The sequence below is a fragment of the Ochotona curzoniae genome, unplaced genomic scaffold (genome assembly GCF_017591425.1).
Source record: "Ochotona curzoniae isolate NIBS_2020 unplaced genomic scaffold, NIBS_Ocur_1.0 scaffold_2683, whole genome shotgun sequence".
Taxonomy (NCBI): Eukaryota; Metazoa; Chordata; class Mammalia; order Lagomorpha; family Ochotonidae; genus Ochotona; species Ochotona curzoniae.
In genome coordinates, this window is record NW_024467100.1 from 879,676 (window position 1) to 906,212 (window position 26,537).

Consider the following 26,537-nt stretch of genomic DNA (forward strand, 5'->3'; position numbering starts at 1 on the left):
AAAGCTGGTGTAGTGAAGGCTGGGAACAAAAAAGGGGCCTGGGGAAGGATTGACCAATGGGTATGAAGTTGCAGTCAAATAGGAGTGAGAAGCTGTGGAATTCTGTTGCATAACAGGGTGACTACAACTACTGTACCCTATACTTAGCTTTGAAAAATCAAAAGTAGGAAAAAGAAATAGTAAATGTGAAGCCAGCTTGGTTTGCTCCAAGTGTACATTATGTAATGTGTGCGTATTTTGAAATATAGCTTGGTGGCCATAAATCTACATTCTTGCTGTGTCAGTCAATTTTTTTTTTTTTTTTTTTTTACAGACAAACCTAGCAAATGGATGGGTGTGGAAGAGTTGGCAGGCACTTCCAGATGTACTGTATTCTTCAGGGCTCCTGATGTTAAAGAGCCATTAGCAGTCAGGAGTAATGATTTATCTGAAAACAGCTCATTCTGGAAATGCATGTAGCATTACAAAACAATATTAGTGAGTTAGGATCTCTCTGACTCGACGCTGCTGTTCAAACATGTACTATATATCAAAGCAGTCAATATTTACCAGTTGTTTGAGCATATCTTATCTTTAAATGCATATATTACCTGATCAGGAACGACAACTGCATAACCCCGCATTTTATGCATTCATAAGCAAATATTAAAAAGTAATTAACCTACTATGGAAAATTTTAAATTAAAAAAAAAAGCAACAAATAATTTGTTGTGGTGCAAGTTGCAGAAGATTCTGGAGACCAGGAAAATGAGAGTTCTGCCAAGCATGTCGAAACTAGCTTAGCAGAGGCTGTTGGATAACAAGCTGTATATATAGAAACACAGTTCAATGGGAAACCTTTCGTTTTCTAACCATCTCTCAGCCTCCACTTTTCTTCCCACAAGGTGGTTCATATTTTCAAAAATAGGCTAATATCATTTTTTAAATAATCTTTTGAACAATAGATTTATTTATGTGAAAACAGAATTACAGAGATAGGAGGAGTGGGAGGAAGAGAGAGAGAGAAAGATTGATTCTAGCTACTGTTACATACTCCTCAAATAACCACAATGGCCAGTGCTGGGCCAGGCCAAAACCAGGAGCCTGTCGCTCCATCTGGATCTCTCACATGGGTGTGAAAGGCTCAAGCACTGGGTCACCTCCCATTGTTTTCCCGGGTGCATTAGCAGCGAGCTGAGCAGAAGTGGATCAGCCAGGCTCAGGAGATGCTGATTTGCAGATGGTGCCATAACACACCGTGCCACACATCGGCCCTAAAACAGTCTGTAGCCATACATGCATGTAGAAATAAGCTAACACATGTTAGAAATACTTTGCAACTTGCCCTAGTAAATTTAGATTTCTATTCTTCTAGAGAAAAAGCTCATCTAGTGTTCATTTGGAATTTACTGAGAATGATTATAAAATCCAATGGGGGGGGGTGGATTTTGCTTACAAAGCATGCAGGAAAAACTACAAGACTGAAGAGTGAAGAATTTTGATTTTGGGGTCCAGCAGTACATTGCAGTGTGTTAAGTAATTGCACATGATACCAGCATCCCACATCTGAGCACTAGTGCAAGTTCTGGCTTCTTTACTTTTACTCAAGCTCCCTGCTCATGTGCCTGGGGAAGAAACAGACATGGGTCCAAGTGCTTGGGTCACCATTACCCGCATAGCAGACCTCTGTGGTGGTACAGACTCTTAGCGTCAGCCCGGCCCCGTCCTATCCGTTGTTGCCATCAGTGAAGTGGACCAGCAGATAAAAGATCTCCATCTTTCTCCCTCTCCTCTCTGTAACTTTGCCTCTCAAATAAATAAGTGCATCTTTAAAGTGAGGATTTATTTTTGCTTTTTTAAAAGGCAGAGAGAGTAGGGGAGACAGAAAAAGAGATCATCCAATTGATGGTTCACTCTTCAGATGGCCTCAAAGGCCAGGGCTGGGCCAGGGCTGAAGCTAGGAGTCAGGAGCTTCTTTTAGGTCACCCATGTGGGATCAGGGACTCAGACACATGGGCATCTTCTGCTCTTTTCCCAGGCAGGGAACTGAATCAGAACTGGAGCAGTGGGGACTCCGACAGGTGCTCATATGGGATGCTGCAGAGGGTGGCTTTGCCCACGATGCCACAATGCCAACACCAAGTAAGATATTTTTAAAGTTACTGTACATTTTAATTATTAACATCAATTTTTTGTTATTGACATGAGTAAATATAAGTATTTTAAAGCCAAATTATATTAATATAAAGAATTTTAAGGGTTTTAATCTATTTTAAATTAAGGCATATTCTTCAGGTTCACCTATGTACTACTTTGCATACAAGACATCTTTTTTAAACCATTTTTTTTTTTAGCATTTTTTGTTCCATTCATTGATTAATGTCTCTCTGCACTTACACTAGTCTCCTTTTGGTACTGTAACCAAACATCACCAGTGAAGTGGCTTAGAGAACACGAGTTCATCATCTTGTCATTCGGGAGGTCGAACGTCTCCCGCGGCCAGCAAGGAGTCATGGAGATCTTTGTAAAGGACCTAGCCCCGAACCTGCTGCTTCCTTGCCTGGCTTCTGCACGCTGCATGCTCTCCCTGGCCCGTGGTCCCTCAGCCTCTGCTCCTTTGGGTGCCTCTCCTCTGATTTCTCCTACCTCACTTCTTTTTGTTAAAGACTTACATGACTGAATTGGCCAACATCCTTATCTTCATCACGTAGTGAAGCACCAGTTATTCCGTGGGAGATGCCACAGGCAACGGTTCTGAGAATTCATTACTGAAGCAGTTCTCAGTAACTTCTGTTGTTAGTAATGGTGTTGCTGTTGTCACTCCGAGGTGGCCCATTTCAGTTGCGCAACAAAAAGTCGTCATGCCACTTAAGCTGCGATGAGAGATGTGCAAAAACACAAACTTCCAGTTTCTCTTCAAAAGACTTAGCAAATATTTAGGTTTCTTTGTTATACTTCTACGATATTTTAAAAGACGTTTCTTTTTGCTAAAACTGCACAGGTTGCTCAAGCCTGATCCTTCATCCCATTCAACTGCTCACAGTTTCATTCTGTGAAAGGCAGAGAGAGTAACTGCTGGCCTTCAGAACAGAGCCCGGGGGTGTCACGTAGTCGACAGGCAGAGGAGATCTTTGGAGCACGGTGCCCTTTTGGTTTTCTCAGAGTATCCACACTGACAACTCCCTGTCCTGCACAGAAGCAGGCTGCTCCCCAGGCCAGGCAAAGCCGGTGTTGTGTTTGTAGCTCAGGCATCAGTGTGGGCTTGCTCCTTATAGTGTGCAGTGATGATCTCTAAGTAGTAGGAGCTTAGAGCAATCCGTTGACATTTCTGGACTCTATTGCTTATTACTTGCTTCTTCAAAACAGTTGTTTACAAATGAATGTAAGAGAAGTGAATTTAAGGGAAAACTTTGGTTTCATTTCCAGAGAGTTGAAACCTAAAATATTTTAGCTCGTATCTTTTACGATTTGTGTAGTAGATTGAAACATTTCTGTCTGAGCAAGAATTCAATAGACTTTTTTTTTTGAGAGGATAAATTTGAAAGTAAAATCAGTGGCTAAGTAAGATTCTATTTATAAATTTCTATAAGGAAGGTTTGAATTTGTGAAGCCATTTTCATTATATTTTATGTTACAAAGCTACTAAAATTTAGTCATGATTCCTTTTAATGTTTTCTTGAACATTCATGATGCTGTATTACACAGAGATATGAGGTATACCCATTATTTTAAAATATTTATTTATTTTATTTGAAAGTCAAAGTTACAGAGTGAGAGATGTGTGTGTGTGAGAGAGATTTTGCATCTACTGGCACTCCCTAAATGGCTGCAAAAGTTCAAAGCTGGGTACCAGGCAGTTCTTTTAGGTCTCCCACTTGGTTCCAGGAACCATTTTTAAGGGCAAATTTATTTGTAAAGTCTGTCTAAACATTTTGTTATTTAAAAATACATCCAAGTCATTCTTCGAAATTTTTTTTTCAAATTTGTTTATTTTCAGTTTTATTTAAAAGGGTTGAGTAGGGTAAGGGAGATTTATTATCTAGTGGTTTACTCCCTAAATGGTTGCAACAGATAGAGTTGGCCAGGCCAAAGGCAGGAGCCAGGAACTCAGTCCAAGTCTCCTGTGTGGGTGGCAGAGGCCTGAGCACATTGTCTGCTGCTGCCCACAATATGTGTTAGCAAAAAGCTGAGTTGAAAGCTGAGGGAGTAAGATGATTTAGGAGGAGTGGAAAGCTATTACATGATTTTTCTTCCTTCCCGCGCTCAGTCATGGATTCATTTCTGTCTAAACTGATGAATGTATCTGAAGTATGTGAAGGCAGCAGTCAGAAATGCCAGGCTAATTGGTATCATCTTTCTCCAAGAAAGCTGTGAGGATGAGTGGCAGTCCTCACTAGTGACTCGAGTCTTGAGGGGTTTGGTGATGCGTTCTCTCTGGGTCAGGATGGCTCGCCGTGCCCCATCCCATTTCCCTGGCCCCTGTAGGCGGTATTGGTATGGGGTACATGGACCAAAGAAAACCTCCAAGGCTAGCTTTGGATCTGAGAGAAAGAGAAGGGGCAGGTTGGGCTTCACCCCCATCAGGATGGCGATCTCATCCATGTACTCAATGTGATCCACCTGGATGGTGTGGCGGGGGGTCTTCACATACCTGAAAGAGAAGGCAAGAGCGTGGAGCGCATGATCTAAGCATCTGGTAGGGGCAAGGCAACTGTAAACTAGAAAACTGAACTGACCACCCAGCATCACTCAGCATGGGAGGGCAGAGGCATCATGTGTGTCTCTTCATTCATGATTGTACCAGGGTGACTTCACTATGTACCACTTTGCTGGTTTGTTCGGCTGCCCTGATCCTTCGAGATGTTCACTTTACCAATGAAGGACTGTGATTCAGTTAAATATGTCCCTGCTCATTGTGCAGATGGATGGACAGCTCGCACTCTGGTCCCCTGTGTGTTTGCAGTCAACCAGGAATGAATTATCAAGTAGTCGTTGACAGCATGGTCCCAGGAGCTTGGTGGCTGCAATGAGGCAAGGGTGCCCTGAGGGAGCCTCCTGTGCAGCTAAGCGACTACAGTGCTGCTTGAGCAGCTCTCCTTTGACCCCCAGTGCTTCAGCTCTGAACGAGCATTGCACAGTGTGTATCCAGGGACTGCGGGATGCTAGAAATCCCATTTGTGCTATAGATATTGCAGATTCTAGATTTATTATGATAGTTTCTTCTTTTGGAAGTAACTAGTCTTGAGAAAGAGGTGCAATTTGGGGGATAAGAAGATGGTATTTTATGGATGTCTAGTCCTGTGCTCACTTGCTGGACAATAGAAGCATAGGTAGGATGCATGATCTCATCTTGGGGCTGACTGGGAGATGGGACTTCTGATACGGGAACACAACATTTGTTCCACAGAAGTGGAACTTGCTCTTAGTCCAGAGTACTGATTACAGAGTACAGAGACTGCCTTCTCATTTGACTACAGAAGGTTTGTTTCAGTTGGCTAAATAAGAAGGAACAACAATGCTGTTGTTTTATGTAACTCTCCACTTCCCCTTAAACATAATTCTGTTAGAAATGCTCTGCAATATGCCCACCGTAACAGACACAAAATAAAATTTTAAAGTTTTTTTTTTTTAATATAAAGGGTGAATAGAGAGAAAGAACCCATCTTCTGGTTGCTTCCCCAAATGCCTGCAAGAGCCAGGACTGGGCTGAAACCAGGACACAGGAACTCAATGGAGGTCTCTTCACATGGAAGGCAGGAACCCAATTACTTCAACTATAATCGGTGCCTCCCAGAATCTGCATTAGCAGGAGGCAGGAATAGGAAGCTGGAACAGGCTGCTGAACACAAATACTTAGATGGAAGATACAGCATGTTAACCAGTGACTTCACTGCTAGGCTAATACCCACTGTGCAGAATAATACATGTCTAATGAATGAATTACAAACATTTCACTTCTTCTAAATGTTAATGAGAATGAAATTTGAATGCTTTTCAGTGGTTTTCTCTGTGCTAATAGCTTGTACAGTTGATTATACAATGTAGGTAGGGGTGGGGTTATAAACAAATGGTAAAGAATTCAATTTTTTTTTATATAGGCAAACACACATACATATCAGAGGCTTTAAAATCCTGAGATATCATGGCAAGTAATTTATTAAATATTGGTTTGTACGTGTTCTTTCTGTTTCCTTTCCCCCCACTGTCTATGGAAGTGGCCATGACTTTTGTGTTTCCTGGTCTCAGAGACATTTTGGTTGTGTGACCAAAGAAGCACCTTCCTTGCAAGATACCTCCCCTCCCAGCTTTTGTTTCCTTAAAGTCTAGGCTCATGGTAGAAAATAAGATGAACACTTTTGAAGGCAACGAGAGGGAAATGTATGAAAATGTAAGTCTGTCCTGAAAGCGTCTAAGAACTCATGTGGGGAATTCAGAGGGAATGACTGTGAGGTGTTTCTTGGGAGGCAACCCAGAAGAAATGTCAGCTGATGCAAGTTGAGGTTTTCAACGAAGACTTAACATGATTTATAGAATAAAAATGTGATATCATGCTGTATCGCTGAATTGGGGCATTGATATTAAGCAACAACACAGTGGGGGAGATACCAGAAATAACAGTGAGTTGAGAGGAAGAGGAATGTGTGGGTTTAGATATTAGAGCAGGGCTTCCATGAGTCCTGGCAAGGCACCCAGTTGGCCACAACTCTTCATTCCCTTACCTTTTTTCCATGTCCTTTTTCCTCTGGGCAATGTCTGCCATCATGATCTTCATTGGGGGCAAATTGCTCAGCCCTAGGGGAGAGGATTCAGAGTCTATCAAGATTCCTACGCGCAGGAGGCATACAGTTTGCTGAGAGAACAAGTGGAGGATTACCTAAAGGAGAACTCAGATCTTTGTGCATACCTTTGAACACTCGCACAGCCCAGCGTGCCTGGAGTTCTGCAATAGGAAGGACGATGCCCAGTGGCTGGATGAGACCAATGATGGCCAGCGTCGGCTTCTCCAGGTCAGGTGGGAACATAAGTTTATACAGGGACACTTCGTTATTGTTAACCTTCACCAAACTATCGAGGAAAGGGAAAGAGAAACTGTATCCTGTGGCAAAGACAACCACATCAATGTTCTCCTCCACGGTGCCGTCCTCAAAGATGGCGTCTGTTTCAGTGAACTCTGTCACGTTGGGCTTCACTTGGATTTTCCCAGAAATGATGTTGTTGGGCAGGTCATCACTGATCGTTGGGTGCTGGCTTAAAGGTCTGTGTGTTAAAATAAAAAGCAAAAATGGTAAAGGCAATATGCAAAAAGAAAGAAATGTATGCGACAAAGGATTGAAGGTGGCAATAGGCATTTCCTTTCTAAATCTGCGTTTGTTCAATTTTCTGCCTGTCATTTTGAAAGAGAGGAATTTTGTGCCCTAAATGCTTTCGTCATGACCTCGGTTCAACATTTTTATCTTTCTTTTTTTTAAAAAAAAATATTTATTTTTATTTCTATTGGAAAGGCAGATATATAGATAGCAGGAGAGACAGAGAGGAAGATCTTCCATCTGATGATTCACTCCCCAAGCAACCTCAACGGCTAGAGCTGCACTGATCCAAAGCCAGGAGCCAGGAGCTTCTTCCAGGTCTCCCAAATGGGTGCAGGATCTCAAGACTTTGGGTCTGGGTCATCTTTAACTGCTTTCCCAGGCCACAAGCAGGGAGCTAAATGGGTTCAGGGCAGATGGGATTAGAATCGGCACCCATATGGGATTGTGGCATTTCAAGGCGAGGACTTTAGCAGCTAGGCTACCACGCCAGGCCCCAACATTTTAATTTTATATTTGATCTTGAGAACTTACCTACATCTTGTGTACTATTTCATAATACTTACTGGTTCTACCAGTTAACTATTTTAAAGTATTTAGAACTAGTAAAAAAAAGAAAAGGGTAAGAGGTTAGGAAGCAAGAATTGAAACCACGCATAGGTCATGTTTAGCCTCCCCTCCTCATTTTATATCCAACCACATTGTTACCTCTGGTGGGCAGAATCCATCTCCAGGATAGATCCATGGCACATTTGCAGCAGAATTAGTCATTCCCCCACTCAAGTTGTTGTTAAAGGGTAAATTGTTGTCTTAGCTCCAGGTATTGAATTAATGTTTGAGAGAGGATGATTGAGAAAGGGCAAAGATTTATGTTTATGAGGGGGATGCATTTTGCAGGCATACGTAAGTCTTTCCAGAAACTCCGTTTAGAGAATTCCGCTGATTCTTTCAGGAAAAGGGCTATCAAGTGACCACATTGCCCAGATAGTCTTCTACTGTAAGGATGAAGGAACTACTTGGTAAAAAAACAAGAAACAAAAAACAAAACAAAAAAACACAACAGGGTGTTGTAGATAGTTAAGGTTTGGACTGAAAACAAGGCATTGGATGTGAAAAAAGGCACAGAGAGAGAAAAGCCAAATAAATATGTATAAAATGTGTAAAACTGAGTTTGCCTTTATGGAGCTTTACAAGAAGGTGTAGAGAATAAAAGTTCAAGGTTACTTAACTTGCAATTAATCTGACGGCAAAAGGATATTTACTACAAGCATATAAATAAATTCAGGCTCTTACAGTCAGCATGTTGAAAACAAATTTGTGATTAGAGACTCAAACGGATAAAAATTTGGCAGTAACAATGCTGCGAGAAAGTATTTTATAATTAGCGGTAGAATGACCTCCTTGATTGAGTTTAGAAGCTTAGATATTAATGGCAGAAGAGAGGGAAATAGATGAACATTGAACATTTGAGAACGCCATGTATTTTTTTAAAAGTTACGATGGCCACAGTGGCCAAACAGAGAAGCCTAGCATCATTTTCCTTGACTGGGAAAACCTAAAGCAGCTGTGTTTTGGATGAGAACCCCAAGAAAGAGTACTAGATTGCAGTAAGGGAATGAGGGGCATACAGTTCAAGCATGGGCGTAACAGCATGGAGAGAGGAACCACGTCAAAGCAGTGGTGATGGCGACAGCATCTTTATTCCTGGTCTCAGGACTAGAGGCAACTCCTCTAGAAGGGGCTTTAGCAGAACACTTGTGTCAGTCATCCTCACTGGAGAGGACTCGGGCACCACAGACTAAGAGTTCTGTAAGAAAAGCTCCCTGAGTATCTCAGAGTCACCTTGCTTCAGAAGGAAGGGAATTGGGGCTGTCCCTTCCCCAGCACCCAGAACATGGGCCATGGCACTCTCTTTGAGAAGAGTCACTATTGTAAACCATTCTGAAATGGGAGATTGAAGCCTCTGTCTGTCTTCTCCCCAGGAGTCTCCAGAATATTTATGAGATATCCTTGCAGTCTAGCAAGGCAGACTGAGCTCTGATTGCAACTGGGCCTAACAGAGCAAGAGCAGAGATGAGTCCATTGTTTTAGCCCATTTAACACTCTGTGGAGAGTAGAAGCAGGGCAACTGGGATGTTTTATCCTTTAGGACCCTGGAAGTAGGGGGAACTTTCCTAGGGATCATCCTTCTAACCATTTTCTCCTCTCTCTGGAGCAATTGAAAATGTGCTGTTTGCAGGTGAATCTTGTGCACACCAGGCCTAAGTCAGGGTTCCCTGGTCCCCACTCAGTCCATGTTTGGAAGCCCAAAGCTCCCTGAGTGCTGGGAGTGGATATTTGCCGTAGAATCTGAACATGAAATACAAAGTGTGTCTGCATTCTGAATGTTACATGCACCTGAATGAGTAAAAATTGTCGGGACCATGTGCTTACTCCAAGTGGTAAGTCAATCTGCTGCCTCTGGCACAAGAAAGCCTGGGGACTGAGCTCTATATCAGTTTACTCCAACCCTTCCCACTGACAGTAGTCAGAGGTACTGCACCACACCTATCTTTGGTATCACTTAGGATTCTTACCCATCCTAGGAGCAGCTATTGGAGCTTTCTGTCACTTCCCAACACATTACCTGGGCGTTTTATCTTACTGTGCTCCACCTAGCCCAACTGTGACTTACTGTGGCTTTGAACTGGGCTTTGCGTCTGTCCTAACACAGCACAATTGCCCCTCCTTGCTGGAGTCTCTAGCTGAGCTTTTGTGCTTTGCCTCATCCCCGTATGGGGCTCAGGGCTCTAGCTTTTCCCATGAAAGCTGCCAGTTTGGAGCATTGCTGTTCACTGTGTGTCAAACCTTAGGTTCCTGTAACCTACCCAGCCCAGCAAACAGCCAGTGAAAAGCCGCACAAAACAGGTGAAGTCATTCTTGTAGATCTAGCAGTTCTCCTGCCCCCTGCATGTGGGCTTAGGGCTAGTCTTGAAGTCTTGGAGTTGGGCAGTGGCTTGGCGTCTCCTCCTGGGAGCCAGCTACTAAGCTGGATATTGACCAGAATTCCATGTGTCTGGTGTACCCACTGTAGCAGCAGGACCTGCTCTGCACACCTCAGAAGCTCCACACTCCAGAAAGAAAACAAAATATAGAGAAGCACTTAACTGGAATTAGACAGCTAAGTGAAATTCAGCAAAAAGATAGATATTGAAAAAAGAACCAAGCAGTATCAGAAATGAAGAACCCAATAAATTAAACTTAGAAGAAAAAGCCTTAAAAAGCCTTAACAACAAACAAGACCAGATAGAAGAAATAATTTCTGATCTTTAACACAGGTTTTTTGAAGCATCTAAGTTGAAAAAAAAAGAAGAAGAAGAAAGAAAAATTAAAATGGAAATCTAAAGTAAATGATGACAATAGTTATGGAAAAATCATAGGATCAAGTCATTACCTTTCAATAATAGCCATGAATCCAAATGGATTAACCTCTCCAATCATAAGATAAAAATCAAAGACATTCTCCAAGCAAAATATGCAGACTGGCTTAACTGGTTAAGAAACAAGACCAATCTGTATGCTGCCTATAAGAAACACACTTCACCAACAAAGATACACAAACTGGAAGTTTAGAAAAAGGAATTACATGACCATGAAAAGGAAAAAAGAAGCAGGTGTAGCCTTTCTACTATCTGACAAAATAGACTTTAACACAGAAGTTATTGAAAGAGATGAAGAATGGTATCACGTATGAATCAAGGGATCAATTCAACAAGAAGCAACTACAGAAATGTATATATGCCCAATACCAGGGCATTTGGCCATCTAAAGCAATTGTTACTGAATCAAAAGGCAGACATAGATTCCAATAAAATAATAATGGGGAATGTTTTTCAGCACCCCACTTTCATCGTTGCACAGAACAACTACTCAGATAATTAGCAAAGAAACAGAGCAGATCTATACTATGGACCTAATGGAGACCTACAGAACTTTCCATCAGACAGCTGCAGACAGAATAGAATGTACATTCTGTTTATTGGCTCCTGGAACCTACTCTAAGTTCAATCACAGGCTGGGCCATAAAGCAAGCCTCAGAAAAAATTTAAAACACTGAAAACGTGTGTCTTTTCTGACAACTATGGAATAAAGGTGAAAATCAACAACTGAAGAATTTCTGGAAATATGCAAATCATGAAGAATGAGCAATATATTACCACACTACCAAATATTGAATAGACAGTGGGCCATAGAGGAAATTAAACAACGACAACAACAACTCTTGGAAGTATATGACAATGATAGCACAACCTATCAAAACTTAGGGGATAGTACAAGAACAGTGTTAGGTGAGGTTCACAGTGATTAATGCCTATATTAAGAAATCAGAAGGGCATAAAATAAATGACCCATCAGTGCATCTCAAGAACCTAGAAAAGCATTTGCAAAGTTGTTAGAAAAAATCAGATCAGTTCAAAATAAGAGAAGAAACAAAGCTGAAACATAAAAACGACACATAAGTGAATTGAAGAGCTTGTGTTTTTTTTTTAAATACATAAAATCAGTACACCATTAGCCCAATTAAGCAAAAAAAAAAAAAAAAAGGAGGAATATGTTAATCAATAAAACAGAGATCAAGAAGGAAATACAGTAACAGACAACTCAAACATACAAAAAGTCATCAGGAGTTATTACAAGCAGCTATATGCTAGCAAATTGGAAAATCAGAAAAAAAGGGTCAATTTCTGGGAACGTGTAATTTAGCTAAATCAAGTCATGTTGCCATAGAAAACCTACATAGCATATGTAATGAATAAAGACTAAGGACCCTCCCAACAAAGAAAAAACCCAGTCCCAGCCAGCTTCACTGCTGAAACCCACTGCACTTTTCAAGAAGAACTAAATCCAATTCTTCTCAAACTATTCAGAACACTGGAAAGGGACACATTCCTCCCAAATTCCAACTATGACGTCAGCAACACTGTAGCACCAAAACCAGAAAAACACACTAAAAAGGAAGAGAACTACAGATCAGTATCCCTGATGAAAACTTCTCAACAAAATGTTAGCTAACAGAATCTAACAACACATCAGAAAGCTCATTCATGTTGACTAAGCTAGACTTATCTCTTGTATACAGAGTAGGTTCAATATAGACAAATCAACAGATTTAATGCATCACAGTGGTAAGATGAAGAATAAAAACCCTAGGATTATCTCAATAAAGTTAGACAAAACATTTGATAAAACACAACATCCTTTTATGATAAAGAACTTAAGCAAATAGGACACAGTAGGATTGTTCCTCAATACAATCAAGGAAATATGTTAAAAAAAACAACAACAAAAACTCATGGCCAGTAGTATCACATTGAAAGGGCAATGTTGGAGACATTTCTGCTAAGAGCCAGAGCTGGAATAGGATGCTGATTCTCACTGCTCCTATTCAGTATAGTCCTGGAAGTTTTAGCTAGAGACATTAGGCAAGAAAAAGATAGCAGATGGAAAGCGGAAAGTCCAGCTGTATAGGTGGACCAAAGACTCCACCAAGAGACTATCTGAACTCCTACGAAAGTTTGGTAAAGTTATAGGATATAAAACCAGCAATTCAATAGTGTCTGTGTACACATTAATTTGTTGGCTGAGAAAGACCTTGAAAGTTCAGTCACATTCACAATAACTGAAGAATCTTTAAATACCATGAAATAAATTTATTCATAGATGTTAGGAGTATCTATGATGAAAATTACAGAAAATTGAAGGTATAGACAAGACACCAAACCATGAAAAACCCCCCTAGTTCAAAAATTAGTAGAATTAACATCATCAAAATCAATTTATAGATTAAATTAAATGTCAATCAAAATATCTATGACATTATTCTCAGATCTAGAAAAAAAATGGTGTTAAAATTCACATGGAAACACGACATAAAACAATTTTAAACAATGAAAACAATACCAGCCCCCAAAAATGTACTACAGAGGAATTGTAAGCAAAACAATGATACTATAAAAACAACAGAATACAATATAAATCCCCCAAATTAACCCACACATCTACAGTGAAGCTCGATAAAAAGAAAACCCTGAAATCCAACCAGAAAAAAAAGACAGTCTCTTCAATATTTGATTTTGGAAAACTTGGATCTATGTATGTAGACATAGGAAGCAAGACCCTGTTTTACAGTATATACAAAAATGAACTCTTAGTGGATCAAAGACATAGATCTATAACCTGATATCATCAAATTACTAGAGGAAAGTATCAGTAACACTTTGCAACACATAAGCCAAGACACCTTGGAAAGGACTCTAGAAGAATAATTAAACAAACATTAACAACTGGGGCCACACCAAGCTAAGAAGTTTCTGCACTGCAAAGGAAACCATCATCAAAATGATCAGGCAGCCAACAAGAATGGGAAAAAATACTCGAAAACAATGCTACTGAGAGTGGATTTATATCTAAGATCTATAAAAAGCTGAAGTAAATCCAAACAGCAAAAGAAATAGATTAAGAAATGGGCAGAAGACATGAACAGGCATTTCTTAAATGATGAAATTCACAAGGCCAGCAGATATATGCAAAAGCACTCAGGTTCACCAGCTATGAAGGCAATGCAAATACAAAACTACAATGAGATTTCACCTCACCCCAGTTAGAATGGCTATCACCTGAAAACAAAAAGAATAAATGCTGGCAAGGATGTTTGAAAAATATACTCTATTCCACTGTTGGTAGGAATGTAAACTATTGCAACCACCATGAAAGACAGTACTGAGATTCCTCAGGTATAAAAAATAGATCTATCATATGATCCAGCCATTCCACCCCTGAGAATTTATCCAAATGAAGTGAAAGCAGTGTGTGAGAGTTATCTGTCCCTGTGTTTATAACAGCTCAATTCACAGTAGCTAAGAAGTGGATTCAATGTAGATGCCTATCAGCTGGTGACTAGATAAAGAAAAGGTGGTATAGCTGCACTATGGAATACTACTCAGCCATAAAAAAGAAAATCTTGTTCTTTGTGACTGAAGGAATGCAATTGGAAAACATGATAATCAGTGAAAAAAGAAACAGTCCCCAAAAGATGAATATCATATGGCAGGTGTGTACACACTGAGGGGCCTAGCTCCCCTTCTCTGCAGTCAGTCTTACCGTTTCCTCTCCAGTCTGACGGAACTGATTATGTCTCATTTTGAGTCTGTAACCTCCCATGGGCACAACCACATTTCCTTGTTTGAATCTATTTTCATTTCTTTCTCTGCTACATTTGAAGCCTGGCCATGGAGGGGGTGGTGTATTGCTTTTTTTGTGCTTGGCACATAGAAAATAAATATTAAATTACTGTTGAAAGAATGAGTGAATGATATTAGGAAGAAAACTCATGCTTCATGCCTACCTGCTATAATATGTATGATGTGATATATACAATCACTAATTGCCAGAAATTCAACTATATTTAGGACAAATTCCTTTTTGCAACCACACATAATCACATACATTAAGACCCTTTCTCATACCTGTGCTGAGGCTTCAGGCCATACAGTGCATGATTGAATCGTGAATTCAAGATCTTTTCTAGGTGATTATTTATGAAGGATGTAGTGAATATCTTATGCAGGAAACTATTGAACCGAGTAAAAAATGAACTATCCATGGGATATCCATTGTCCCAAACACGGTGTAAGATCCACGCTCCTCGTCTAGTGCTGAGGAATACCTAAAGGAGATGGGTAGAATCAATAGTGGGAAAGAATCATTGCATAACACCATTTTATTCATATTTTATTGTGTAGAAAGTTTTATTGTTGGCTTTGAAGAGGGGGCTCATGCTCCAAAGATCTCTCCATCCTAAAGTTCAGAGTAGCCAGGCTTCCAAAGGCACAACCCACAAACTTGGAGGAGTTCATGGGGGCTGAGCCAATGCAGAGATACTTTAGGGATGAAAAATTACCAATTTTACAAGCTTTTATTGCTGAACCAGGTGAAAGTCATTTTTCTCCTAGTCATGCTTGAATAGCCTAGTCAGAGTTTGTGTGTTCTTGCCAAGCAAGATGTAGTTTTTCTCAGTTGGGCTACAATCTCAGGGATGGGAAGATACGTCATCTAGCATGAAGCCCAGTTTTGACTGATGACTGCTGAGTGGTAAACTTCTGTGCACTCACCTATAAATGATGGTTTAAGTTTGAAGTGAATCATAATATTAAGTACCATTTGATTTAATATTGTTTATTTGGAAGTAAAAATATATATGAAATAATTTTAATGAATCAGAGAGGATCAAAGATAGCTGTATAGGGTAGGAACACACAGATTTTGGCAAGAAGGGATTGCACAGAAGAGGCAGAAGAAGTGCAGTCTTGGATGAGAGATATTGTTAGATTGGTAGAACAGAACTCACTGGACAGCTGAGGAACACCTGGAGAAAATGAGAAAGTGAATTAGCACCCCAAATTCTTGCCTGAGACCTGAGAGTTCCAAGATGCAGGTAAGAAGGTACATGCTGGGGCAGCAGATGTTGAATCACACTATCTACCCATGTGGTGTTTGGACACATGTGGAGACTAGATGATGGGGCGCCTACAGGTGGATGAGTAGGTGAAGTGGAGTGTGCACTCCATGTTGCCACTCCAGGGACACTCAGTTGGCAGCTTGTGAATGTCTTGTGCACAGAGTGAAGGATTATCTACAATGTGACAAAGGATGGTGCAGGAAGAAGCAACCATTTGGGCATGCATTCAGTAAGGCCACAAATCTGCTCCACACAGAGGGTCCACATAATCCGATACCACAAATGTGTTTCTTCATACAGACACAGAAAAAAAGTTTTTCATCAATGCATACATTTATCCTAAATAGGTCTTATGATAGTCCATAAAACAAGCCTCAACAAATCCAAAAGAGTAATAATGATACCACTATTCAATATTATGATTCACTTTTCAGACCATGATGGAATGATGCTGGTGGCCAGCAAGTCAAAATGCTCCAGAATATATGCAAACACTTGGAGACCTAATAACATGCTTCTGTTTGAATGATGGGTCATAGAAGAAATGTGAAAGAAAGCAAATTAATGGAAATAAGATGTCAATACAACACATCAACATGTATGAGGTAACAGCAGAAGCAGTACTTAGAGTTCATTGCAATTAGTGCCTATATCAACAAACTAGAGTGCCTGGCATGATGGTTCAATGGCTAAATCCTCACCTTTCAAGTGCCAGGATTTTGCTTGTGTGCTAGTTTATGTCCTGGCTGCTCCACTTCCCATCCAGTTCCATGCTTATTTCCTGGGAAATCAGTAGATAGTGGCCCAAAGCCTTGTACCTGCACCCACCTGGGAGACCCAAAATCTTGTTCCCAGCTTTGAATCACTGTAGCTCCTGGCTTCAGATTGGCTCAGCTCTGGACATTGTGGTCATTTGGGGAGTGAGACAGCAGATGGAAGATCTTCCTCTCTGTGTCTCCTTCACTCCATGAATCTGACCTACCTTTTTAATAAAAATAAGTAAAACCTAAACAAACAAACAAACAACAAAAGTCCCCCAAAACTAGAAAGGCACCAAGTAAATGAATTATCAGTACATCTTTAGGATCTGGAAAAACAACAAACAACCCAAAATTAACAGAAATAAATCAATACTTAAAATTAGAGAAGGACTATAAGCAAATTTGAAACAAACCCTCCATAGAAATCCAATGAAGAACTACTTTTTTTTTTTACAATATCAAAATAGATCTGCCATTTGCCCAACTAACCGAAAAAGAAGGGAGAAGATGCAATAAAAGCAGAGATAAAAAAAAAGAAATATACAATAGATACCATGGACATCTGAGGAATAATTAGAAAATACTGCAAACAACTATGCCAATAAATTAGAAAATCTAGAAAAAATGGATAGGTTAATGGACACATATACTTTACTGAAACATTAGGATATTACAAACCTAAATAGACTTATAACTAGGATAGAGACTGAATAAATAATTAACTCCCTCCCAACAGTGAAATTCCAGGACTGGGTGGATTCTCTGCTGGGTTACACCAAACTTTCCAAGAAGAAATAACTCGAATCCTTCATACTCTGTTCAAAACAACAGGAAAGGAGGCAATCCTCTCAAATTTTTCTATGAGGCCATCACCTTAATTCCCAAAACCAGGAAAAGACACAACAGAGAAAGAGAACTATATACCAGTATCCCTGATGAACATAGATGCAAAAATCCTCAACAAATTACTGCCATTGAAATATAACATGCCAGAAAGATCATTCATCTAGATCAGATGGGATTCATCCAGAGCACGCAGGAATGGTTCATGTGCACAAATCAGTAAATGTGATACACCACATCAACAAAATGAGGTATAAAATCTACACGATCATCTCAACAGATGCAAAGAAGGCATTTGATAAAATTCAACACCATTTCATGCTAAAACCCTAAGCAAATTAGGCATAGAAGAAACATTCCTCAACACAATCAAAGCTATATATGAAAATCCCAATGTCAGCATCATATTGAATGGGGAAAATATGTAAGTAAGAAAAAGAAATAAAAAAAATTATAAATTAAAAATGAGGAAGTTAAATTATCTCTGTTCACAGATGACAATTGCATATGGGAAGCCAAAGACTCAACAAAGAGACTATTGGAAAACAAGAGTTTGGAAAGGTAGCAAGATGCAAAAATTAACAGACGTAACTCAGTGGCTTTAGTATATGCAAACAACTCATGCTTGAGAAAGAGCTTCTTTTTTATTAAAAATTTCTTTAAATTTTATTTCTTTTTATTGGAGAGGCTGATTTACAGAATGTAGGAGAAACAGAGAGAAAGATTTTCTGTGCACTGGTTCACCCCCAAGTGGCCACAACAGCCAGAGTTGAGCTGACCTGAAACCAGGAGCTAGGAGCTTCTTCTTGGTCTCCCACGTGGGTTAAGGGTCCCAAGGCTTTGGGCTGTTCTCAAAATCAGGGACAAAAATCAGGGAGCTGAATGGGACGTGAATCAGTGCCCATATGGTATCCTGGCATATACAAGGTGAGGATTTAGCTACTGAGCCATCATGCCAGACCTGTGAAAGAACTTCTAAGATCAGTATTATTCAAAATACTACCAAAGAAACTTGAATACTTTAGAATAAATCTAACCAGCATTGCAAAGTACATTTGCAATTCAAACTACAAAATATTAAAAAAAACAAATAGAAGACATCAAAAGATGTAGAAATTTTCCATATTTTTGGATTGTTAAAATCAACATCAAAATGTTCATATTACCAAAAGTAACCTACAGATTCAATACAGTTCCAATAAAATTTCGAAAAACATTCTTCTCAGAGCTAGAAAAGATAATGCTAAAATTTATATGAAAAGAGATTGTGAATAGGCAAAACTATCTTAAAATATTTGTTTAATTTTATTGGATAGGCAGAATTACAAAGAGAAATAGATACAAATACCCAGTGTGTGCAAGGTGAGGATTTAGCCACTGGGTCATTGCACCAAGCCCTGCCAAAGCTATGTTAAACAACAAAGACAAAACTGGAGGACTCACATGATTAGACTTCAAGGTGTGCTACTGGGCAGTGGTAATCAAAACAGCTTGGTATTGGTCAAAAAGCAAAGAACAGCAATGGAACCGGATAGAAATCCCAGAAGTGATTTTTGATAACCTAACCAAAAAACAATCCAGAGAAAAAGGACAGCCTTTTAAACTAATACTGATGGGTTCATTGGGTGTATGCTTGCAGAAGCAAAAAGCAAGACCACTTTCAGTTTGAGAAAGCAACTTTCATCCCTATTTCTTTCTTTCTTTCTTTTTTAAGTTTTTTTTTTAATGATGTTTAGGTAGTTGAGAAGGATGCATGTCCATGTGGACCACTGATTAGGGTGGGAAGGGTCAACAGTTAGGGAAAAGTGGATGAGACCATTGTTTTCAAGTTTCTTTTTCTTCTTCCTGTAACTGGGGGAAGTGGAAGATAAGGGGAGAAAATGCACCCAGCATGCTAACTGCATCAGTACCTGGGGATGGGGACTAGCTACCCGGTGTCATCTCAGGTTCTCTTGAGGCTCTGCTCAAGTACTCTCAGTAATTCTGAAATGCTGTTGATTTTTGTTGCTCCAAGGATGAGGAAGTCCTTCCAGTGTCCATTGGCTGACATAGTCCACGTTAGCGTCTCCATTCACCCAGTTTACTTGCTGTCAACTTTCTGCTGAGAAAGTTTTCCAATTTGTTCTATCCTCCATCCTCTGTCATGGTACTAGATGTCCTCTGTAGGCTCCAACGGACTGTCGTATCCCATCTGAGCATCTGGGCATGCTGTCGATTGCAGTCTTAGCAACTGTAGAGCTCCTCTATTTGATCACCCCAAGTGGCAGATCTTGTGTACAACAGTGCGTGCTTGTCTCAGCCCAGTTTGGTCCACCTCCTGTCCTGGCAGGAACAGCAGCCTTGCCTGACTGACCCACAATCATTCCGGCTCTTACTGTTGGTTGCTACAGCCCAGCCATGCCTGTCCCACCCCCCAGACTCAGCTCTCTTGTTGTTCAATGTCTGTCAAGATACCATACTGAATAATTGTTTAATTATTGATGCGTCCGCAACCTTCAGCTGACCTTTTAGACATAAGTTTTTATGTGTCAAATCTTTTTTTTTCTTTGTGCTCTTTTGGTGATTCATATGAACTCCCTCCCTGAGTTTGCTATGGCTGGTCAGAGGAGGTTGCAGCAGCTTTGGGTGTGCCAATTGCAAAACCCAGTGCTGTGTGCGGGTAACAGAGTCCTGCATGACACAGGATCTTGTGCACATGAGTCTCGGGCTCAGATTAGAGCGAGGGCGAGGAGCCGGATATCCTCAGATCGTAATAGGAATTCACATTTTTTTCCTTCCTGTGCTTGATTTGGCACCCAAACCAGGGAGGCCATTTTGAAGTAGAGGAGGTCACAGTAGCTTTTCTGTACGCGGACTGTGAACCCCAGGGCTGCGGGCAAGACCACCCTACACCAGATCTGTGGAAAACAGTAACTTTGAGCTCAAATTGGAACCAGGGCTGGGGCATCCATAACCAGCATGAAGGAAAAACCAACTTCTTTCCCTTCTAGCACAGGGAGGACAGAATCAATGGAGCTAGAATGCCACCTAATGGTCATTGAAGTCAAGCAGCAGCTGTAGCATTCACCAGCGTCTGCGGGCCAGGAGGCACTTGGGGATTTTCAAAGAGGGACAAAGCTGTCCCCTCTGACTTTGTTTCTGTGCTGATAGCTTAACAGAGGGAAGTGAGACACGCCCCTACTTTACTATTCAGCCATTAAAAAGAATGAAATTTTACCATTTGCAACAATGTGGGTCCCAACTGGAGACCACTATGGTCAGTGAAATAAGCCAGTCCCAAAAGAAAAAATACCACATGTTCTTTCTGATGTAAAGCAACCATCATGCAAAATTTGAAACAGCTGGATATATAGGTAAGCAAGCATATACATATATTCTTAAATTAGCTGTAAAATGGAACCTAGCATACTTTGAAGTGAGGAAATACTGAAGTGTGCATCTCTACTGAACAAAAGGAAGAGTCCCAATGAAACTGTTAACTGTATCTTGACAATCTGATGCTAGAGTTTCTACCATTGCCTATTCCCACAATGCCACGACACACTTAAATGGCAGAATGTTAAACTTGTGACTGTTACTAAAGGACTATTAACTCTCTGATAATATTGGGAAGAGGAAGTTGGAGAACAATGAAGGGCATGAGGAGATCCCTATAACTACAAAACTGTCTCTTCAAAATGATGGTGATGATGGTAAGAATAACTGTAAGATTTTTTAAATCTGATAAAATTACAGGTATGCATCCCAACATTAAAAAAGCAACCTTAGTCCATTTTGAATATAACTCAACCTCAAGCCTGAATAAAAATTTTAAAGCAACAGCACAGTAACCTTTGTTGAATACTGTTGTACCTTAATCAGTTCTGTAGGTTTTTTTTTTTTATCACCATATGCAAAAACAAAGGAATCTAACCAGTTCTAGGTCCAGAAGTCAATCCATGGACATGTAAGATTTTTCCATGTGTTGGGATCTTCTTCTGTTTCTTCTTTAATGTTCTGAAATTATCACCATGGAGATCACTTACATCTTAGGTAAAATTTATTTCAACATATTTAAAATATTTTTTTGCAACTATTGTGAGTGGATTGAGCTTACAAGTTCTTGCTCATTTGTAGAATTAATGTATACACAAAGGCTATTGAATTGTGTATTTTGATTTTATATCATACAACTTCACCAAACTGTTTTAGAAGTTAAAATAGTCTTATTAAAGTCTTATGGTTAGGACCTGGCACATTAGTGTGGTGGTTAAAGTCCTTGCCTTGCATGCCTGGGATCCCATATGGTTGCTGGTTCTAATCCCGGAGGCCCTGTTTCCCATCCAGTTCCCTGCATGTGGCCTGGGAAAGCAGTTGAGGACAGCCCAAAGCCTTGGGACCCTGCACCTGCATGGGAGACCCGGAAGAGCTCCTGGTTCCTGACTTCAGATCGGCTCAGCTCCAGCCATTGCGGCCGCTTGGGGAGTGAACCATCGGATGGAAGATCTTCCTTTCTGTCTCTCCTCCTCTCTGTATATCTGACCTTCTAATAAAAATAAATAAATAAATCTTAAAGAAAAAAAATAAAGTCTTATTGTTCCCCTATTTAGAGGATCATGTCATCTGGAAACAAGAATACCTTCATCTCCTCCTTTCTAATTGTGTCCTTTTGATTTCTTTTTCTTGCCTAATTTCATTGGCTAAAACTTCCAGGGTTGTCGAAGAGCAGCAGTGAGAACAGGCATTCTTGTCTGGTTCTGGCTCTTTGCATAAATGACTCCAACTTTTCCCTTTCAATACGATACTACTGGCCCTGAGTTTTGCACATATTGCCTTGATTGTGTTGAGAAATGACCCTACTGTGTCCTATTTGCATAAGGTCTTTATCATGAAAAGACATTGTATTTTATCAAATGCTTTCTCTGACTCTATTGACATAATCATATAGTTTTTATTCTTCATCTTGCTAAGGTGAAGTATTAAATTTATTGATTTGTGTTGAACCATCTTTGCATGCTAGCTATAACTCAAACTTGGTCTGACTGAATGATCATTCTATTGTGTTGTTGGATTCTATTAGGTCTTATTTTGTTGAAGATTTTTGCATCTATGCTCATTGGGGATCTTGGTCTTTAGTTTTCTTCATTATTTTTTTTTTCTTGTTTTAAAATTAAAATGATGTTGGCACGGTGTCTCTTACTTGATGTGGTGGTAAGCTGTTGCTGTGCTGGTCACTGACTGCCCCACAGGGCTTATTGCAACTGGTATTTCTGAGTTCTGTCCAGTTGTGGAGTTTTCACTATTTTCTTCCACTCCATCATCAAAATTTCTGCCAGTTGATCTTCTGGAAATAGTCCCTCCTTCATTCTTTTCAAATCTCACAACAGCAAAAATTAACATGGCTAAGCCTGTGCAGCTGTCATTGAACCCTCCACCAGAAATAAGTTGGGATGAAGAAAATAATACATGATATGGATGAATGATTCTGCAAAGAGAATGAGATTTTGAGTGGAAATCATACAGATGAATAATTCAATATGACAAATAGAAAATACAATAGAAAGCTTTCATAAGGCTGGAGGAAACAGGAATAAGAATATTTAAGATATTGGAAGATAAATCCTTGGAAAGATTCCAGTCCAACAAAAATAATAAGTAAAAAATTACAAAACTCAAAACATTTATGGGAGACTTCCATGTGCCTAAACATATGTATCCTAGGAGTTTCTGAAAGTGCAGGAAAAAAAGAATGGATTGGAAAGCTTAGTTAGTTGTTTGGAGAAAGAAAAGGACATCCAAACGCAGGAAGTACATAGAACTCCCAATGGGCATGAGTGGAAATCACCTTCACCATCACATATTTTGGCTAACCTTTCAGCAGTGATACATAATGAAAAGAATATTGTTAGAGGAAATCATCAGAGAAACTCTGGGGCATAGGCAAAGACTTCTTGGAAAACAACACAGAAACAGGTGCAATTAAAGATAAGTATGTGGATTATATCAAGCTATGAAGCTCCTTGACCACAAAGGAAAATGCCTACAAAGCAAAGCACTTCCAACATAATAGGAAAAAATTCTGCAAATTGTGCAAATTCTAGAAGATTAATATCCAGGTTCCCAACAAAGCCCAAGAAACTCAAACAACAACAAAACATGCAGTACAGTTAAGAAATGGTTAGAAAGGACATACATTATCTCTGATATAAGACAACTTTCCCCCAAAATATAAAACAAAAACATATCTAGGTAAACAAGTATACACTTTAAATCTCATAGATAGTATAGTGGAGACTGGAGTACCAGGATACAAAGAATAACTGCATTATACATCTCTACTTCTGAAATAAAAATAGCCCCCCCAATAAAACTGTTAAATGTACTTTGATAACAAAATACTAGACTCTGTACCATTGTTTATACTTACAGAGTCATGACTCATACAGACAGCACAAAGTTGGAATCAAGATTACAAATGAAGGACTATATTATTGTAAAATACAGGAGACAATGGGGAGGGGAGAGAAGGGAGGAAGGGAAATGAGCGGAAGGGAGAAGCCCTATAGCTACAAAGCTGAAAATGTGTAATAATAATAATAATAATAATAATAATAAACAGTCAAAGGACATGAACAGGCAGTTTTCAAAGAATGAAATAAGTATCACAAAACATATGAAAAAAATTGTTAGGATCTGTGGCCATCAGAGAAATGCAAATAAGACCACAAAAGATTTCTCCTCACAACAGTTGGAATGGCTATTATCCAAAAATCCCAAAACAATACATTCTTTTAAGGATGTGGGGGCAAATGTACTCTAATCTACTCTCAGTGGGAATTAAACTAATACAACCACTATGGAGGACAGTCTGGAGATTATTCAGAGATTGAAAGTAGATGATTCAGCTATAACACTCCTGGGAATTTATCCAAATAAAATGAAATCACCTCATGAGAATGATACTGATACCCCCTGATCATTGCAGTTCAACTCACAATTGCTAATATATGAAATCAAACAAGATGACTCAAAGCAAATGGCTAGCTAAAGAAACTTGTACAAACACACTATGGGATACTACTCAGCCAAAAATAGAATAAAATATTATTTTGCAATAAAATGGGTATAACTGCAAACTATAATGTTCAGAGAAATAAGCCAGTTCCAAAGACAAATATGTATTTTTCCTGATCTCTGGTAACTAATATATAGAATACAAAAAATATAATCTATATGAGCAAGAGTGACATCTTGAGATTTGATTATAGTTTTTTTTTTTCAGCATCTTTTAAAACAATAAAAGCTGTGTCTGGGTGCAGCCAACAACAAGAACCAGAATGGGTATGGCTGGTTGAGCGAGGCCACTGTTCTTGCCTGGACAAGAGGTGGACAAAGTCAACCTGGGCCAATGATCCACTGGTGTGCACGTGAATGCCACTGGGAGGAGACTTGATGGAGGAGCTTGGGAAACTCCTTTATTAGGACGCAGTCCCTGCAGGTGAGTGCAACAAGCAAGGCAAGGAGCAGCCCAGACCATGCCAGATTACAGTACTCGCCAGTACACATATGGGTCAAGTCTCAGTGCAGACCAGTCTGGGCCAGCATTACACCCACTGGCAGATCTGAGAACCAGGGCAGGGGTCAGGAAGAGCCAGATCAGGCTACGACACCAGCCAGTTCACATTAGGACCAGGACAGCAATCAGACTGGGCCTGGATAGGGCTATAGTACCCACCAAAAGAAACAGAGGGCACACTACATGAGGCCAGGCTGCGCAGTAAGACTGCAGACGCTGAGGCAAGGTGTCATGCTAGCCTAGGGTCAACTGGGGGCCAATTATGTGAGTCCCAGGGACAGGGCTAGAGTGGGTTGGCTCAGGTCCTGGGGTCCACCTGTGTGGTGGTGGCCAAGTTCCTGAGCTCTGGGGACGGGACATTTGGCGGGACTCGGGTCACCAAGCCCAGGTCCTGGGTCCTGCCTATGAAGTGGGTGTTGAGTTCATGAATCCCAGAGTGGGGGATCAGTGGGACTTGGGTCTCCTATCCTAAGTTCTGGGACCCATCTACTAGGTGGGTATCGGGTTCATGAGCTCCAGGTGTGGGGGATGCTTGGGATGCCTGGCCTGAGTCCTTGGACTCGCCTCCAAGAACATATTCTATTTAATGAAAAAGAGCAGTGGACACTGGCTCTGCTGCAAAAGGAGATGTCAAGGGATGCTGCAGCCATGTCCAAGTCAGTTCCATGCTCTATTTCAGCTCTTGCATTCACCAGTGGGAACCACAGCCCAGCTAGGTCATCCCATTGGCTCCTTCACCAGGCCTGCTCCCAGCCATAAATTTTGAGCATGCCACTGGATGCTCTGACCCAGCCCGGCATAAGTTGCCCCTGTCTTGGCCTTTGCCATCGGATTGTGTTGCCTGGCCTGGCCTTGCCTGTCCTGTCCTCAGTCCCAACTCTCACTGATAAGTGCTAGAGCCTATCCCTACCCAATCTGCCTCTATCTGTAGTTTTCATACAAACCAGTGGGTGTGGTAGTCTAGCCTGGTATAACCTGCTACACCTTCTTAGCTCCTATGTGTGGCAACGTGCAATGGCTTGGTCTGATCCTGAACTGCTCCACCTCTCTTCTAGCCCAGAAACAACCCAAGCACTTGCCAACAAATGCAGCAGCCTTGTCCAGCCTGACAAGTACCAAGCCCTGAATCATGTGCTTGCCATCAGGAGTTACAACACACCAGAGGAGTTCTCCAAGTTCTCCCACTAGGTCTATTCCCAGACACAGATCTCATGCATTCCAGTGGGTGCTAGCCCCTCCTTACTTGGTGTAGCCCACCTCTCAGTCTTGGCCTTTGTGTGTGCTCATAGATGTTGCAACCTAGCCCACCCCATGCCCAATTCTTGGATGTACCTATGGGTGCTGCAACTTGGACCAGCCCAGCTTGTTCCCAACTCCAGCACCCATGAGTGTTGGTGAATTCCACTGGCCTGTTACCACCCCAGCTCTTGAGCAAACCAGTTGGTGTTAAGTCTTACACGAGTAAGCCCACATATTTTCCAAAGAATCTGCTTCCAAGCCTGGAACTCTCATGCGCTGTTTAGTGTCATGGCCCATCCTATTATGACCCATCCGTTGTCTGACACTCATTGGCGGGTACTGTGATCTATTCCTTT

At 40.5% G+C, this 26,537-nt stretch overlaps 1 protein-coding gene across 1 annotated transcript in view; it reads right to left on the reverse strand.

Moving 5' to 3' along the window:
* Positions 1–4,254: 4,254 nt before the first annotated feature.
* The window catches only part of LOC121171528 (flavin-containing monooxygenase 5-like), a 39,811-nt gene continuing 17,528 nt past the window's right edge, over positions 4,255–26,537 (reverse strand). The window contains exons 5-8 of the mRNA XM_041003264.1: positions 14,792–14,991; positions 6,884–7,236; positions 6,699–6,771; positions 4,255–4,630 (exon numbers count right to left, since the gene is read on the reverse strand). Coding sequence (XP_040859198.1) covers positions 4,255–4,630; positions 6,699–6,771; positions 6,884–7,236; positions 14,792–14,991 — 1,002 coding nt within the window. The remainder of the gene's footprint in view (positions 4,631–6,698; positions 6,772–6,883; positions 7,237–14,791; positions 14,992–26,537) is intronic.